General features: G+C 38.6%; 1 protein-coding gene across 1 annotated transcript; it reads right to left on the reverse strand.

Moving 5' to 3' along the window:
- Nucleotides 1-5,440: 5,440 nt before the first annotated feature.
- Nucleotides 5,441-17,153, reverse strand: LOC101013238 (maestro heat-like repeat-containing protein family member 1; the record flags this gene model as incomplete). The annotated part of the gene is made up of 5 exons (XM_031661241.1): nt 5,441-5,572; nt 6,126-6,242; nt 6,344-6,496; nt 14,929-15,102; nt 17,016-17,153. Coding segments are annotated over 5 exons (714 nt in total), but the record flags the coding sequence as incomplete, so codon positions are not given.
- Nucleotides 17,154-19,795: the final 2,642 nt, after the last annotated feature.

A 19,795-nucleotide genomic window follows, 5' to 3' on the forward strand; every position in this document is an offset into this window, starting at 1 on the left:
GGAGATTTTAACACCTCACTGTCAGTATTAGACAGAACTAGACAGAAAATTAATAAGGATATTCAGGACTTGAACTCAGCTCTGGATCAAGTGGGCCCAGTAGACATATGCAGAACTCTCCAACCCAAATCAACAGAATATACATTCTTCTCAGTGCCATATGGCACTGATTCTAAAATAGACCACGTAATTGGAAGTAAAACACTCCTCAGCAAATGCAAAATAACTGGAATCATAACAAACAGTCTTTCAGAACACAGTGCAATCAAATTAGAACTCAGGATTTAAAAACTCACTCAAAAACACAGAATTGCACAGAAATTGAACAACCTGCTTCTGAATGACTCCTGGGTAAACAATGAAATTAAGGCAGAAATCAAGAAGTTCTTTGAAACCAATGAGAACATGGAGACAATGCACCAGAATCTCTGGGACACAGCTAAAGCAGTGTTAAGAGGGAAATTTATAGCACTAAATGCCCACATCAGAAAGCTTGGAAGATCTCAAATTGACGCTCTAGAATCACAGTTAAAAAAGCTAGAGCATCAAGAACAAACTAATCCAAAAGCTAGCATAAGACAATAAGTAACTAAGATCAGAAAAGAATTGAACTAGATAGAGACATGAAAAGCCCTCAAAAAAATCAATAAATCCAGGAGCTGGTTTTTCAAAAAAAAAAATTAACAAAATAGACCACTAGCTAAACTAATATAGAAAAAAAGAGAAGAATTAAATAGATACAATAAAAAATGATAAGGAAATATCACCACTGACCCCACAGAAATACAAACTACCATCAGAGAATACTATGAACACCTCTAAGCAAATAAACTAGACAATCTAGAAGAAATGGGTAAATTCCTGGACACATACACACTCCCAAGTCTAAACAATTAAGAAGTTGAATCCCTGAATAGACCAATAACAAGTTCTGAACATGAGGCAGTAATTAATAGCCTACCAACCAAAAAAAGCCCAGGACCAGATGGACTCACAGTTGAATTCTACCAGAAACACAAAGACGAATGGTACCATTCCTTCTGAAACTATTCCAAACAGTTGAAATGGAGGGACTCCTCCCTAACTCATTTTATGAAGCCAGCATCATTCTGATACCAAAACCAGGAAGAGATACAACAAAAAAGGAAAACTCCAGACCAATATTTCTGATGAACATCGATGCAAAAATCCTCAATAAAATCCTGACAAATCAAATCTAGCAGCAAATAAAAAAAACTTACCCACCATGATCAGGTTGGCTCCATCCCTGCGATGCAAGGCTGATTCAACATATGCATATCAATAAACATAATCCATCACATTAAACAGAACCGAAGACAAAAACCACATGATTATCTCCATAGATGCAGAAAAGGCCTTTGATAAAATTCAATGTCCCTTCATGTTAAAAACTCTTAACAATCCCAGCACTTTAGGAGGCTGAGGCAGGTAGATCATGAGGTCAGGAGTTCAAGACCACCCTGACCAACATGGTGAAACCTCGTCTCTACTAAAAATACAAAAATTAGCTGGGCATTGTGGCATGTGCCTGTAACCCTAGCTACTCAGGAGGCTGAGGCAGGAGAATCGCTGGAACCTGGGAGAGGGGGTTGCAGTGAGCCAAGATTGTGCCACTGCACTCCAGCCTGGGCAACAAGAGCAAGACTCCATCAAAAAACAAACAAACAAAACAAAAAAAAAAACACTTCTTAATGACAAACCCACAGCCAATATAGTATCAATATCATATTGAATGGGCAAAAGCTGGAAGCATTTCCTTTGAAAACTCGTACAAGACAAGGATGGCCTCTCACACTACTCATATTCAACATAGTATTGGAAGTTCTGGCCAGGGCAATCAGGCAAGAGAAAAAAACAAAGGGTATTCAAATAGGAAGAGAGGAAGTCAAATTGTCTCTGCAGACTGCATGATTCTACATTTAGAAAACTCCATCACCTCAGCCCCAAAACTCTTTAAACTGATAAGCACCTTCAGCAAAGTCTCAGGATACAAAATCAATGTGCAAAAGTTATGAGCGTTCATTTACACCAATGATAGACACACAGAGAGCCAAATCATGAATGAACTCCCATTCATAATTGCTAAGAAGAAAATAAAATACCTAGGAATACAGGTAACAAGAAATGTGGAGGACCTCTTCAAGGAGAACTACAAACCACTGCTCAAAGAAATCAGAGAGGACACAAACAAACAGAAAGACATTCCATCCTCATGGATAGGAAGAATCAATATTGTGAAAATGGCCATAATGCCTAAGGTAATTTATAGATTCAGTACTATTCCCATCAAACTACCATTGATATTCTTCACAGAATTAGGAAAAACTATTTTGGATTTCACATGTAATCAAAGAAGACCCCACATAGCCACGACAATCCTAAGCACAAAGAACAAAGGTGGAGGCATTGTGGTACCTGGCTTCAAACTATACTACAAGGCTACAGTAACCAAAACAACATGGTACTGGTACCAAAGCAGATACATAGACCAATGGAACAGAACAGAGACCTCAGAAATAACACCGCACAGCTATAATCATCTGCTAAATACAAGCAATGGGGAAAGGATCTTCTATTCAGTAAATGATACTGCGAAAACTGGCTAGCCATATGCAGGAAACTGAAACTAGATGCTTTCCTTACACCTTATACAAAAATTAACAAGGATTAAAGACTTAAATGTAAAACCCAAAACCCTAAAAACCCTAGAAGAAAACCTAGGCAATACCACTCAGGACACGGGCATGGGCAAAGATTTCATGACAAAAACACCAAAAGCAATTGCAACAAAAGCCAAAATTGATAAATAGGATCTAATTAAATTAAATAGCTTCTGCACAGCAAAAGAAACTATAAGACTGAACAGGCAACCTACAGAATGGGAGAAAAATTTTGCAATCTACCCATCTGACAAAGGTCTAATATCCAGAATCCACAAGAAACTTAAACAAATTTACAAGAGAAAACAACCCCCTCAAAAAGTGGGCAAAGGATATGAACAGACACTTCTGAAAAGAAGACATTTACATGGCCAACAAACATACGGAAAAAAGCTCAACGTCACTGTTCATTAGAGAAATGCAAATCAAAACTACAATGAGACACCATCTCACACAGGTCAGAGTGGCGATTATTAAAAAGTCAAGAAACAATAGATGCTGGCAAGGCTGTGGAGAAATAGGAACGCTTTTACACTGTTGGTGGGAATGTAAATTAGTTCAACTGTTGTGGAATACAGTATGACAATTCCTTAAGGATCTAGGACCAGAAATACCATTTGACCCAGCAATCCCATTACTATGTATACACTCAAAGGAATACAAATCATTTTACTATAAAGACAAGTGCACATGTATGTTTATTGCAGCATTATTTAAAATGGCAACGACATGGAACCAACCCAAATGCCCATCAATAATACACTGGATAAAGAAAATGTGGTATATATGCACCACAGAATATTATGCAGCCATAAAAAGGAATGAGATCGTGTTCTTTGCAGGGACATGGATGAAGCTGAAAGCCATTCTTCTCAGCAAACTAACACAGGAACAGAAAATGAAATACCACACGTTCTCACTCATAAGTGGGAGCTGAACAACAAGAACACATGTACACAGGGAGGGGAACAACACACACCAGAGCCTGTTGGGAGGTGGGGGGTGAGGGGAGGGAACTTTGAGGGCCAGTCAATAGGTGCAGCGAACCACCATGGCACATGTATAGGTATGTAACAAACTTGCATGTTCTGCACATGTATTCCATTTTTTTTAGTAGAAAGAATAGAAAGAATTTTTCATTGATGGTTTTTGTTTGATTTTGCTAACATTTCTCAACTCTGTACTCCTTGTCCCTTACTGAGTTCTCAACAAATATTTTCTCTTTTGCTGGTTGTAATTTAATTTGCATTTTTGGTGATATGTTTTTTCTCACTTTTTCCCCCTTGTACTTTGAAAGTTTATTTTTCATGTGCTCCCATTATCCCATCATATATTCCCTATATGCTTGTGTCTATACTTTAGATCTTCATTTTAAAATGTTTTGGATTCATGGAAATATTTATCATGACTTTCATCTGCTCTATAGACATATTTTCTAAGGTGTGTTTTTCTTCATTCTTTTGTCTCTTTTTTCCCTTGAAGTACCACTGTAGAAAGATAATGCTGTTTCTTTTTTAAAACTACTTATTTACTAATCTTGCAATAGTTATATACAGAGGTTTATTTGTGGGAACTTCCAAGGTAGAACTCAGGATAGCAGAGATTAATTCTGGTTTGAAATAAAGTTATTATTGGCTGAGCACGGTGGCTCACGCCTGTAATTTCATCACTTTGGGAGGCGGAGGCAGGCAGATCACTTTAGGTCAGGAGTTCAAGACCAGCCTGGCCAACATAGTGAAACTCTGTCTCTATTAAAAATAGAAAAATTAGCCAGGCGTGGTAGCACATGCCTATAATGCCAGCTACTCTAGAGGCTGAAGCAGGAGAGTCGCTTGAACCTGGAAGGTGGAGGCTGCAGTGAGCCAAGATTGTGCACTGCACTCCAGCGTAGGCGACAGAGCAAGAGTCTGTCTCAAAAAACAAACAAACAAACAAACAAACAAACAAAAACAAAAAGAAAAACAAAAGAAAAGAAAATGACAGAAAGTTATAACAGGGTTTTTCTTTGTGTGTGTGTCTGTGTCTGTGTGTGTTCTGCCACTCCTCTCTGATTAAAACAGATCAAGGGCTTCAGCGCTGATCATAATTCATTTTGTCATCTACCCTGACTGAGAGCCTCCTCTCTATATGTATGATGTAACTGTGTATTTCCTTATTCTTTGCTGCTCCTATTACTCCATGATGCTAACTGGTGTCAAGGGAAGATCCTACTGCCAAGTTGGAGACTCACTACCAAGTTGGGAATTCCAAAATACAGAATAATTCATTTTCATTTTCACAGTGAGAGCTAGTAGGGGAAAACTGTTTGGTCAGGTTTGTCTAATATTAAAAAACTGTCTAGTCTTAGAGTCTTCCTGGGTCGCCCCTGCCTGTTTCCACTTTTTAAAAACTTTAGTGGATTTGGTAGTTCTTCCTCATCTACTGTAGTCTGTGGTTACAGATGTCCAAGTTTGGTTGAAGATGATGTTTTTAGATTTTTAAAAAGTATTCGTATTCTTTGGGTAGTGATTTTTAAGTGATGAAGGGGAATAATGAACGATGGTATGTCACCATCTTAAATTTTGAAATCCATTTTGCTGAATACACTTTGCATAAAAATTAATTATACAGCTATATTCTCTGTGCACTATAAAATAGAACTCTATTCTCATCACATGTATCAACCTCTATTCATCACCATGACAGGTGCTGTCCCTCATAAACAGAGATATTTAAAAAATGTAAGGAAAACTTTTAGCTTCTTCTCCATTTAAGACAAATTAGAAATTGAGAATTGAATTATATTTACCTATCAAAATAACCGATGCCCTCTTAAGATATGTTCTGGGGCTGCACAGGAATCCTGAGGTATCAGATATCAAATCTGTAATGTACTTCCCATGAGATATAATCTGAGAATAAAAAGGAGAAAAAAGCACCTCTCTCAATTGTTGAAATAGAACATTTGCTTCCTCTAGAAAGGCTTCAACATACCAAATCAGGACCAAATTAGAAGCTGGGGATGTTTTTGTGGGAACTATATTCTTGTTCCCAAACTCAACTCTCTTTTTCCATTCTTTGGTTAGCATTCATCCATCCCTACTTGTCTATCATTGCTGTTCATGCTGGGTTTCAGAGGACTAGCTCAAGAGGCAGTGGCAAAGTATTCTAGTTTTCTTTTTCGTGATCTGGGATGTTCTTCCTACCTTAATACCCATCCATAGCTCAAAATGGGTGGGCTGGAGGAAGAAGATAAGATGGATGATCAATGTTGAGAAAGAGGAAGTGGAAAATTCTAATTCCTCTCGGCTCAAGCTCCAGTTATAATCACTTATTGAAGATTTTTTCTTCCATTTCTTTTTCTCCAAGATCTTCTCTTATCCCCATTACAGTTTTTATCACTTTGGATATCCTGTAAGTTTTGTCTCTAACTCTTACAGTAGTAAAAATGGAAGAGCCACTTACAAGATTGTTACAGATATTGAGCACCACCATCTCAAAACTGTAATTTTCATCTTTGAGCAAACGTGATGTTGACCACTTTAATTGTGAGGTACAGATTTTTAATGTATATTTACATGCCTGTGAGACAGAAAAGGGTCAGTGGAGATCTATTCATCTGTTGTTAGATAAAACATTGTAATTCTTGGTAAATTTATGAAAAAGAAGATCAAATGACTTACTTTAGCTACTCTTTCCTCGTCATCCTCCAAAAACAGGATTAGGGGCACCAAGCCTTCTAGAATGACATCATTCAGCATCCATGTGTACTGTCTCATATCCCTAACTAATTCACCAAAGTGTCGAATTGCCATACTTCGAATGCCTCCATTAATCTGTAAAAGAAAAAGGTCTTATTTGAGGATAATATTAGGGCTTTTTTCTTCAATCAGTAATCTACACATGCGCACACACACACACACGATATAAATATACTATATATGTATATGTCTATACATACACTATGTGAAATTTTATTTATTTTTTTAAAAATTCACCTTGGGTTAAAGTAGTTAGGGTGTCTTTTAATTTTAAAATAATATTTGCTTACTTATTATTCACAATAACCAAGATATGGAATTAACCTGTGTCCATCAATGGAATAATTGAAATACTTTTCAGCCTTAAAAAGAATAAAATCCTGTCACGTATGACATGGATGAACTTGGAGGACATCATGCTCTTTGAAATCAGTCAGGGACAGAAAGACAAATATTGCATGATCTCACTCATATATGGAATACTAAAAGGTTGAACTCATAGAAGATGAGAGTGGGACTAGGTTGCCAGCAGCTGAAGGGTGGTGGGAGGCACTAGGGGAGATGTTGGTTAAAGAATACAAAGTTTCTGTTAGACCGGATGAATAAATTCTAGAGATCTAATGTAAGTCTAGTTACATTAGACTATAGTTAATAATGTAATGTCTACTTAAAAATTGCAAAGAGATTAGATCTTAAATGTTCTCACCACACACACAAAAAAAGATATATGAGGTAATGGCAATGTTAATTTTGTTTGATTTAATCATTTCACAATGTATAAATATATCAAAACATATTGGATTCTATAAACATATACAATTTTAATTTATTAATTATGCCTTAATAAAGCTGAAAAAAATATCAACTAGTAAAAAAATTACTTACCAAAATTCAGATTGCATTACAAAAAACTCCTGTGAAAAATTAGTTTCTTAAATTCAGGAAGATGATTAGTATTTAATAGCATCCTAAAAGTATAAACTGAAATAGTATGTATAACTTGGAGATAATTTTTACAAGGATACTTATAATAATGTAACCATGCTGTGTTCAAAGGCTGGAGGACTTTGCTGAGTTGCCACTGAGTAGCAATGGAAGCTCTATGCATACTGGCACACAACCAGGTTTTCAAGGGCTACTTGGGCCAAATAGGAAGGTAATTGGATAAAAATGATTCTAGAAAGGAAAAATTGCAAGTAAGAAGAGGTTAATTTTTTAATTTAATTTATTTATATTTTATTAGAGACAGGGTCTAACTCTGTTGCCCAGGCCAGAGTGCAGGGGCAGGATCATAGCTCACTGCAGCTTTTAACTCCTGGGTTCCAACAACCCTCCTGTTAGTCTCAAAATCTTGGGCTCAAGCAATCCTTCCATGCCAGTCTTGGAAAGTGTTGGGATTACAGGCGTGAGCCACTGCACTTGGCCCAAATTTTAAAAATATAATAACACTTTCTGGTTTTCAGGAAATGTTTATAATCTCATACTGATGTTTTTTTATGTGAGCATTCTGACTACTTTATCACATATATGACCTTGGCCAAATATTGCCTTCTCTTTGCCTTAGTTTCTTTACATGAAAATTGGATAATAGTAATACAGTTGCTTAAGAGATTTATGTAAGATAGCTCGTGTAAATCATTTAGAATAGCCCCTGGTATATATTAAGTGTTCAATAAATTAAGCCACTTTTTTTTTTTTTTTTTTTTTTCCTTAAGTTCTGGGGTACAAGTCCAGAAAGTTTAGGTATGTTACAAAGGTCTATGTGTGCCATGGTGGTTTGCTGCGCCTATCGCCCCCTCATCTAGGTTTTAAGCCCCATATGCATTAGCTATTTCTCCTAATGTTCTCCCTCCCCTTGCTACCCGCCCCCCCAAGTGGCCTTGGTGTATGTTGTTCCCCTCCCTGTGTCCATGTGTTTTCATTGTTCAACTCCCACTTATGAGTCAGAACACGAGGTGCTTCATTTTCTGTTCCTGTGTTAGTTTGCTGAGAATGATGGCTTCCAGCTTCATCCATGTCCCTGCAAAGGACATAATCTTCATTCTCTTTTATGGCTGCATAGTAGTCCGTGGTGTATATATATCACATTTTCTTTATCCAGTCTAACATTGATGGGCATTTGGGTTGGTTCCATGACTTTGCTACTGTAAGTAGTGCTGTAATAAATATACGTGTGCATATGTCTTTATAGCAGAATGATTTATAATCCTTTGGGTATATACCCAGAAATGGGATTGCTGGGTCAAATCGTATTTCTGGTTCTAGATTCTTAGGAATCACCATAATGTATTCCACAATGGTTGAACTAATTACATTCTCACCAACAGTGTAAAAGCGTTCCTATTTCTCCACAGCCTCATCAGCATCTATTATTTTTTGACTTTTTAATAATCACCACTCTGACTGGCATGAGATGGTATCTCACTGTGGTTTTGATTTGCATTTCTCTAATGATCAGTGATGTTGAACTTTTTTTCATATGTGTTTTGGCCATGTAAATGTTTTCTTTTGATAAGTGTCTGTTCATATGCTTTGTCCACTTTTTGATGGGGTCTTTTTTTTTTTCTTGTAAATTTAAGTTTCTTATAGATTCTGGATATTAGATCTTTATCAGATGGGTAGATCGCAAAAATTTTCTCCCATTCTGTAGGTTACCTATTCACTCTGATAATAGTCTGTTTTGCTGTGCAAAAGCTCTTTAGTTTAGTTAGATTCTATTTGTGAATTTTGCTTTTGTTGCAATTGCTTTTGGCATTTTTATAATGAAGTCTTTGCCCATGCGTATGTCCTGAATGGTATTGCCTAGGTTTTCTTTGAGGGTTTTTATGGTTTGGGGTCCTACATTTAAGTTTTTAAGCCACGTTGAGTTAATTTTTGTATAATGTATAAGGAGGGGTCCAGTTTCAGTTTTCTGCATATGGCTAGCCAGTTTTCCCAGACCATTTATTAAATAGGAAATCTTTTCTCCATTGCTTGTTTTTGGCAGGATTGTTGAAGATCAGATGATTGTAGATGTGCGGTGTTATTTCTGAGGTCTCTTCTGTTTCATTGGTCTATATATCTGTTTTGGTACCAGTAGCATGTTGTTTTGGAAACTGTAGCCTTGTAGTGTAGTTTGAAGTCAGGTACCATGATGCCTTCAGCTTTGTTCTTTGTGCTTAGGATTGCCTTGGCTATATGGGCTCTTTTCTGGTTCCATATGAAATGTAAAGTAGGTTTTTCTAATTCTGTGAAGAATGTCAATGGTAGTTTGATGGGAATAGCACCGAACCTGTAAATTACTTTGGGCAATATGGCCATTTTAATAATATTGATTCTTTTTATCCATGAGGATGGAATGTTTTTCCATTTGTTTGTGTCCTCTCTGACTTCCTTGAGCAGTGGTTTGTAGTTCTCCTTGAAGATGTCCTTCACATCCCTTGTTAGCTGTATTCCCGGGTATTTTATTCTTTGTAGCAATTGTGAATGAGTGTTCATTCATGATTTGGCTCTCTGCTTGTCTATTGTTGGTGTATAGAAATGCTTGTGATTTTTGCACATTGACTTTGTATCCTGAGATTTTGTGAAGTTGCTTATCAGCTTAAGGAGTTTTGGAGCTGAGGTGAGGGGGTTTTCTAAATATAGAATCATGTCCATAAACAGAGATAATTTGACTTCTTCTCTTCCTATGTGAGTACCCTTTACTTGTTTCCCTTGCCTGATTGCCCTGACCAGAACTTCCAATACTTTGATGCATAGGAGTTGTGAGAGAGGGCATCCTTGTCTTGTGCTGGTTTTCAAAGGGAATGTTTCCAGCTTTTGCCCATTCAATATGATATTGGCTGTGTGTTTGTCATAAATAGCTCCTATTATTTTGAAATATGTTCCAATAATACCAGGTTTATTGAGAGTTTTTAACATGAAGGAATGTTGAATTTTATCGAAGGCCTTTTCGGCATCTATTGAGATGATCATGTGGTTTTTGTCATTGGTTCTCTTTATGTGATGGATTACATTTGTTGATTTGTATATGTTGAATCAGGTTTGCATCCCAGGGATGAAGCTGACCTGATCAGGGTGGATAAGCTTTTGAATGTGCTGCTGGATTTGTTTTGCCAGTATTTTGTTGAGGATTTTCTCATCAATGTTCATCAGGGATATTGGCCTAAAGTTTTCTTTTTTGTTGTGTCTCTGACAGGTTTTGGAATCAGAATGATGCTGGACTAATAAAATGAATTAGGGAGAAGTCCCTGCTTTTCAGTTGTTCAGAATAGTTTCAGAAGGAATGGGACCAGCTCCGCTTCGTATGTCTAGTAGAATTCGACTGTAAAATGGTCTGGTCCTGGGCTTTTTTTTTTTTTATTGGTAGGCGGCTATTAATTACTGCCACAATTTCAGAACTTGTTATTCGTCTATTCAAGGATTCAGTTTCTTCCTGGCTTAGTCTTGGGAGGGTGTATGTGTCCAGGAATTTACCCATTTCTTCTAGATTTTACCGTTTATTTGTGTATAGATGTTTATAGTGTTCTCTGATAGTAGTTTGCAGTTCTGGGGGGGTCAGTTGTGATTTCCCCCTTATCATTTTTTATTGTGTCTATTTAATTCTTCATTCTATTTTTCTGTATTAGTCTAGCTAGTGGTCTATTTTGTTAATTTTTTCGACAAACCAGCTCTTGGATTCGTTGACTTTTTGAAGGGCTTTTCGTGTCTTTACTTTCTTCAGTTCTGCTCTGATTTTAGTTATTTCTTGTTTTCTGCTAGCTTTTGAATTTGTTTGTTCCTGCTTCTCTAGCTCTTTTAATTGTGATGTTAGGGTGTCGATTTGAGATATTTCTAGCTTTTTTTTTTTTTTTTTTTGACAGAGTCTCACTCTGTTGCCCAGGCTGGAGTGCAGTGGTGCAATCTCGGCTCACTGCAACCTCCGCCTCCTGGGTTTAAGCAATTCTCTGCCTCAGCCTTCCAAGTAGCTGGGATTACAGGCACGTGCCACCATGGCAGGCTAATTTTTGTATTTTTAACAGAGACGGGGTTTCACCATCTTGGCCATGCTGGTCTTGAACTCCTGACCTCGTGATCCACCCACCTCAGCCTTCCAAAGTTCTGGGATTACAGGCGTCAGCCACTGCTCCTGGCCGATATTTCTAACTTTATGACATGGACATCCAGTGCCATAAATTTCCCTCTCAACACTGCTTTCGCTGTGTCCCACAGATTCTCGTACATAGTCTCTTCTTATTGGTTTCAAAAGACTTCTTGATTTCTGTCTTAATTTCATTATTTACCCAGGAGTCATTCAGGAGCAGGTTGCTCAATTTCCATGTAATTGCGGGCTTTTGAGTGAGTTTCTTAATCCTGAGTTCTAATGTGATTGCACTGTTTTTAGAGAGTGTGCTATGATTTCAGTTCTTGTGAATTTGCTGAGGAGTGTTTTGCCTCCAATTATGTGGTCTATTTTAGAATCAGTGCCATGTGGCACTGAGAAGAATGTATATTCTGTTGATTTGGGTTGGAGAGTTCTGTATATGTCTATGGGGCCCACTTGAGTCCATAGCTGAGCTTAAGTCCTGAATATCCTGTTAATTTTTTGTCTCGTTGATCTGTCCCTTGTTTCTCAGAGGTTTTGCTCCTTCCCTTTTCTTCTTTTTTCTCTAATATTGTCTGCATGCCTGATTTCACCAAGATAGTCTTCAAACTCTGATATCATTTCTTCTGCTTGGTCGAGTCAGTCATTGATACTTGTGTATGCTTCACAAAGTTCTTGTGCTGTGTTTTTCAGCTCCATCAGGTCATTTATTTTCCTCTCTAAACTGGTTACTCTAGTTAGCAGCTCCTCTAACCTTTTATCAAGGTTCTTAGCTTCTTTGCATTGGGTTAGAACACGCTCCTTTAGCTCAGAGGAGTTTGTTATTACCCACAAGCCTACTTCTGTCAATTCATCTATCTCATCCTCCATCCAGTTCTACGTCTTTGCTGGAGGAGGTGCTGTGACCATTTGAAGGAGAAGAGGCACTCTGGCCTTTTGGGCCTGCAGCGTTGTTTTGTTGATTTTTCTCTCATTTTCATGAGTTTGCCCAGTATTGATCTTTGAGGCTGCTGACCTTTGAATCGAGTTTTTGTGGAGACTTTTTTTGTCGGTGGTGTTGTTGCTTTCTGTTTCTTTGTTTCTCTTGCAATGGTCAGGTACCTCTTCTGTAGGGTTGCCACAGTTTTCTAGGGGTTCATTTTAGGCCTTATTCATCTGATTTGCTCCCATGTCTGGAGATGCCACTCGAGGAATCTGGAGAACAGCAAAGATGGGTGCCTGCTCTTTTGTCTGGAATCTTGAGGGGCACCAATCTGATGCTTATAGGATCGCTCCTGTATAGGGTTTCTGATGACTCCTTTTGGAGGGTTTCACCCGGCTGGGTTTTATGGGGAGCAGGATCCACTTACCGAAGCACTTTGGCTGTCCCTTGGTGGAGGGGTGTGCTTCGCTGGGGGGAAAGCCCACTTGTCTGGGCTGCCCTGCTTCCTCCAAACTAAGAGGAGGAAAGACTGTGTCTGCTAGTGTGCAGAGACTGTGGCCACCCCTCCCCCCAGGGGTTCAGGCCTAGGAAGATCAGAGTTCTGTCCCTGAGCCCCTGGCTGGAGTAGTCAGACTATCTGCAGGAAGACCTCAGCGAGGAGGGATGGGTCTAGGTCAGGCCTGAAGAGGCACTCATCAGCAGTCTGCCACAACTGGTGTGTTGGGCTGTGGGGTATACCTCTTGGGATCAAGCCATCCAGCCTCACTGGCTCCAGAAGGGAAAAATCATAGCCTGGAGCTATAGAGACGGCTGCTGCCCTTCCCCCGCCCTGAGGGCTTTGTGTCTTAGGTGGCTATCAGTCTGAGTGCTGGCTGTCACCCCTCCCCCAAGTTTAAAGGGCTTAGACAGCAGGCAGCCACAGCTGTTGTGCTAGTCACCACCCCCAACCCGCGCCCCCGACCCTCCACCGCCCCCACCCTCCACCGCCCCCCGCCCCCGCCCCAGGAGCTCAGCAGTCTTAAACAGATTCTAGCTTAGTGGCTGTTGAGAATCTGTACAGTTTGGTGTTTGGGACCCTAGACCCTGGTGGCATGGGCTCATGAGTGGGATCTTCATGGAAAAAACATGTTTTCCCAGGCTGGGTAGCACGCTCACTCACTGCCTCCTTTGGCTGGGTGTGGGGGTTCCCCTGGCCTGTGTGGCTCTCAGAGAGGCCACAACACTACACTGCTCTGCCTTCCTCTCCATGGGTCACACCCGCTGCCTACTCAGTTGTGATGACAGAACCTGGATACCTCAGTTGCCGGTGCAGGATTTGCATGCTGTTAGGGTTCTTTTTGATGGGAGCCTCTGAAGGCCGCGCTGCTTCTAGTTGACCATCTTGGCCCTGCCCCTTCAAGTCACTATTATTAATTACTATTCTAAAAGTGTTTATGTGTGTTTATATAATTCATTTTGCCACTACATTTGTTTTCCATAATTTAATAATACTGTGCTCTTCTTCATTTGAAATGTAAGTGATTAAAAACTTAGAAGTTTTGGTAGGATAATTTGTTGTGAAATAATTCTCTGGTTTACAAACAATTTATCATGGAGTTCTTTAAAAATACATAGATTCCCCATGGCATACCAAAGTTTTTCATTCAACTTTTTCTGAAACATGTTTACCATGTAAAATGAGAATTTTTCAGAAGGAAGAACTTTCTCTGATAAAATGCTTTAAAATTCAAATTTTTACATATGATAATAAACGTTTATTTGGGGCATGGCAAATAACAAATCACAGTTCTTATAATAAACCTAATACTGTTTATGTTACACCATTGCTGTTTTATCAATGGGAGAAAGTGATACACCAAAAGACTGAAGAAATCACTCCTTTCGATTGTTTGATAATAATAAAATGGAAGAGGTTTGAACCTAAGGCAGTCCAGATATAGGGTTAACCAGTATATAGCCACAAAGCTACAATTTCATCAGGATAGAGGCCATTCCTTGATGATTATTCTTTTTCCCCAGGTTCTCACGATTATTGCCAAAATAAAAATAAAAAAAAAGCCTGGGCACAGTGGCTCCGCCTGTAATCCCAGCACTTTGGGGAGGCGAGGCGGGCGAGATCACAAGCTCAGGAGATCGAACAATCCTGGCTACACAGTGAAACCCCGTCTCTACTAAAAAATACAAAAAAAATTAGCCGGGTGTGGTGGCAGGCACCTGGACCCACCTACTCCGCGGAGGCTGAGGCAGGAGAATGGCGTGAACAGGAGGTGGAGCTTGCAGTGAGCCGAGATGGCACCCACTGCCCTCCAGCCTGGGCCACAGAGCGAGACTCTGTCAAAAAAAAAAAAGAAAATACCAGTACTTACCTAACTAATATTGTTATCTCTGGAAAAGAAATAGTGACTTCTTATAAAATAACTATTTTCTATTGACTTATTCTGTGCCCTAACATCATTGCTTCAACTTGAGTTTCAGCTGAACCACAAAACCTAATGATCTTACATATCTAACTGTGTCACTCACATGATCCATCAGAGGACAGTAGCTGGAACCAATTCTGGTACCCAAAGAATAAGTCATTGTGTCCAGTTTGTTTAAAAGCCTTCTAAGGGTGATCAAGGCCCGAAGTACAACAGTATCGTCATTGGAAAGGAAGGCATCCAGGATGGCTATTAATATACTGCTGACATTTTCTATCTACATATAAAAGGAAAAAATGGTGGGATTTAGGAACTAGCAGGAGACTTGAGCTGACATTTAGTATGGATACCTCGAGTCTGGGTGGCACATCATGGTGTGCGGAAGCCGACTCACGAAAGTCTCTTGTCAAATTTTCAAAAATGTTGACTTTTTGCAAAAAAAAAATTACTGAAAATTAAATTATATAAATTTAACATTAAATAGAAACTGATAATAAATACTAAAAAATTGTCACTCCCTAATTCTGTTGCTACATTTTACCATTATCTATGCTCTTGGGATTATTCATGGGCATTGCATCTGATTGGCAGGAATATTAAATAATGATGTGCTATTGTGCATCTTTTGCCAGTTCCTGGTTAGTCATGTCCCTTTGAAAGTTTCAGATTAGCCATCATAGGGATCTTTACACCAGGGAATTGGCCTTATTTTCAGAGAGCTGGCTGTCAAACATTTACTAACACACTACTGGCAGAATGACCTCTAAATTAGATGACAGTGACCCATTTGGACATGAGAGCTACTGAGACACTCAGGCAAGTCATGGGAGTCAATGTAGATCAGAACCAAACAGAATAGAAGGCAAGGAGGAACATGAAAAAGAGACACCAGAGAGAAAGAAAGGCAAGAAGAAAAAGACTAAAGGAAATTAATGAATATTATTTTGCCAAAATAATAGCTTTAAGGAGAAAAAAATAGAGCTAAGGACTATGTCAATGCCAGAGGCCATTTTTGTCTTTACAAACAGTATATGCAATCTCAACCCAGATCACTTTCCACTACTTTTCTTTCACTCTTCTAGGAAGCCTTGACAGAATTTTGCCTTTCAGTTGTTAATAACATTAGGAAGAGCTCTGGGTAAAGCAGTAAATAATTTGCTGCTTACTAAGAGAGTGTACACTACTGGTAAATCCATCAACTTGTATTATTTATTTAAAGTAAACAGACCATGGCTTATGTCAGTATAAATGCACAGTGGGTGTCCACTGATAGGCTTAAGTTTTCAGAGGCCATGCTCAATAAATAAACAAGGATTTATTATTGGATGTATTACTAAAGTAATGATTTATAGAACATTTACACTCTCAGCATTTTGCAAGATACTTTGGAGTGTAGAATTACAGAACATGGAACATGCTTAAATTCAGTTGACCAGGAAGGCAAGAATTATTCATGTGAGTCAGTGGGAAACAATATAAGTCTGTTGTTCTCAGCTTTAACTTGAATAACAGTTACCTGGAGGACCTTTAAAACACAGATTGGTGGGCCTACCCAGAATTTCTGATTCCATAGGACTGGGGTGGGGCCTCACAATTTGCATTTCTAGCAAGTCTCCAGTTGATGCTGATACTGCTGGTTCAAGAACTGTGCTTTGATGGCTACTGGTATAAAATATGAGTGCTCATAATTGATATGGTTCTGAGAGGGATGAGGCTGCTAGAGATAAGAATTTTCAGTGCAGTTTGACTTGGGCCGATCATTGAAAAAGGAGAAAAATGTAAATATGTATAGGTAAAGTAGGAAAATTATGAGTAGAAGAAAAAGCTTGAGCAAGTGCTCTGAGATAGGAATTAATGTGTACACGTGTGTATGTTGGAGGAGAAATTATGTGTATATGGTTTAGACTGTAAGACAAGTCTAGGGCAATGAGGATAAATACATTCTGAGTGCAATGAATGATTTTCTGTAACAACAACAAAAAAGTAAGGCAATAAAGCCACTACAGGGACTTAATACATCCTTTCTATTCAACTCAGTTTCCTTGTTAATAAAACAGCAGGCTTTGATTATGTATTAGTTATATAGAGACTGAAAAATATCACTGCTTTACTAGTGAAGATGTTAAGTGACATCAAAATCTCATATTATGGTTTTGATGATGCTGGCAGACACAAATCACATACACATACCTTATTGACAACTGGTGACATATGGGCAATTCTCTGAAGGATCACTTTGCTAACTATAGGATTGGAATCATTGATCCAGTTTGTGAAGAGGACCAAAAATTCTTCTGGGAAAGGGTCCCTGAAGTAGTTATTCAGAAGCTGAAAGAAAATAGTTAATAAGTTTATAAGGAAAGTAGAGGCCAAACTGCATGATTTCTATCATAAAAATCAAGATATTCTAGGTAAAACTAGAATGCAAATCTCACTAAAACATCAAATACATATATTTCAGTGCTCACAGCAGTGGGGAGAGACAGAAACCAGGATAGAAAAATAGATGCTTGTGCGTGTGTGTGTGTGTGTGTGTATTTTACATTTTCCTCCATTGTTGGAAACTCAGTGACCCAATTTAAATTTCCCCATCATACTGATTGTAGTCAGGTGGTGAGTTTCTTGACAGTGTATGTCTACATATGCTAAGAGGTGATAACCTACTGCAGGCCAGGCACTGCACTAATAAATAGAGATACAATGGTGAGCAAAACGGTAGCACCCTGTGACCCTGTGGAGCTTCCAGGCAAGCTAGAAAGACTGATACTATACTAGGTACTATTCTAATGAGACAGAATTTCTAATTGTAGTCAGTACTAGGAAAGAAAGCTACCAGCTGTCACAATACATCTACACCTACAGCAGCAGTCCCCAAACTTTTTGGCACCAGGGACCAGTTTTTTAAAGACTTTTTTCAGGAATGGCTGGGGAGGTGGGGTGTGAAACTCTTCTACCTCAGATCATCAGGCATTAGTTTAGATTCTTATAAAGAGCCTACAACCTAGATCCCGTGCATGCATAGTTCACAGTAAGGTTTGTGCTCCTGTGAAAATCGAATGCCGCCACTGATCTGACAGGAGGCAGAGCTCAGGTGGTAATGCTCGCATGCTGCTCTCTTCCTGCTGTGCAACCCAGTTCCAAACAGGCTATTGACCCGTACCAATATGTGGCCCAGGGGCACAAGCTAGGGACCCCTGATCTATGGGACTGTTTAATTTACATTGTGTAATGTAGATTCAAGTTAGAATGAAGAGTGATATTTAGATTTAGATTTGTGAGTTGGCATTAGCTAGAAAAAGTGTTTAGAGAGGTTACCTTCAAGGATGATGAACCATGTGCAAAGGCCCTGAGGGAGATGAAGCAGGGCATGTTTGAGCACCTGAAAGATGAGTGAGAGGAGGGGAGAGGTAATAGAAAACTGGACAGCAGTAAGGCGGTGGGACAGAACCTACAGGCCAGTTTGAGGAAGTTTAGTTTTTAAGAGCTAATACTCAAAGTGAAGACATGAGTATCATGAGCCTTTATACATTTAATAACTGACAAATATGCTGATTAAAATCTCTCAAAAACACAATGACAGTTTTGGCCGGGTGCGGTGGCTCACGCCTGTAATCCCAGCACTTTGGGAGGCTGAGGCGGGCAGATTACCAGGTCAGAAGATTGAGACCATCCCAGCTAACACGGTGAAACCCCGTCTCTACTAAAAAAAAAACCCAAAAAATTAGCTGGGCATGGTGGCGGATGCCTGTAGTCCCAGCTACTTGGGAGGCTGAGGCAGGAGAATGGCCTGAACCCGGGAGGCAGAGCTTGCAGGGAGCTGAGATCGAACCACTGCACTCCAGCCTGGGTGACAGAGCAAGACTCCATCTCAAACAAAAACAAAAACAAAAACAAACAGTTTTATAAAATCATGTTTTCCTTGGAAGAATTTAAAATATCCTTAGATCAGGTACACAGAAAGATAGGGAGTGGCAGAGCAAGAGAGCGAGAGTGAGACAGACAGTGAATGAGAGAGAAAGACAGATCACATCTTCTTTTCAAACTTTCAAAGAACCTTCACAAAAATTAGATACCATGTCAAAAAGTATTATTAACATCTCTAAAGCAAAAAAGTTAAAAAGCACTTCAAAAATTTGTGATATAATAAAAGAAGAAACCAAAAAGAAAGTTTAAATAAAATAAAAAGAAAGCCTATAAAGCACTTGTAAACTTAAGAGAAATCTCTCCTAATTCGTGGATCAAAATCTTAAACCACAGAGGAACTCAAACACTCAGTAAGGATGACAACAAAATAAAAAACAATAAAAATTATATATCACATATATTTATACTATAGTTGGAAGTAAATGCATAATTTGACTTTAAATATTTTACTTAAAAAGAAATGTTAACGTAAATTATTTATATCCTGAAATTAAGAGAAACAATATCACAAAATAGAAAACAGTACTAAAGAAAGCTGGTGTAAGAAAATAATAAAGGCAGAAATCATTGTATTAGGAAACAGAAAAACAAGAGAATAAGCCTATTGCCATTTGCACAGGAAAAAAATCCTATTAAGATAAACAGATTTTTCATCAACATTGTACAAAAAAGAAAAAATGAGCAGTGAGAAAAAAAGCGTGGAGTAGATAAAAAATTTTAAAAGACTATCTGCGTTAGTAGTTCTTAGGCAAGGATGAGCGCAGGATCTTCTGCCGGCAGCTTTTATACATTATACATGTCTGGGCTTCATCCTAGTAGGTTTTCCAATGGCAGACCCTGGCTTATATACTTAAAAAATATTTCTTGGTGATTTTAATATGCCCATCTAGTAGAGAGCCAGTGATTATGGCAGTAATTTGAAATTCTGAGTGAAATAAATTATTTTCTGGAAAAATATAAATCTCCAAACATAAGTCAAGGAAAACTAGATCATTGAAACAGACGAAAAATAATGGGAAACTGGTAATAATCAATGTGTTATTTCC

The sequence above is a fragment of the Papio anubis genome, unplaced genomic scaffold, assembly GCF_008728515.1.
Source record: "Papio anubis isolate 15944 unplaced genomic scaffold, Panubis1.0 scaffold1137, whole genome shotgun sequence".
Lineage (NCBI taxonomy): Eukaryota > Metazoa > Chordata > Mammalia > Primates > Cercopithecidae > Papio > Papio anubis.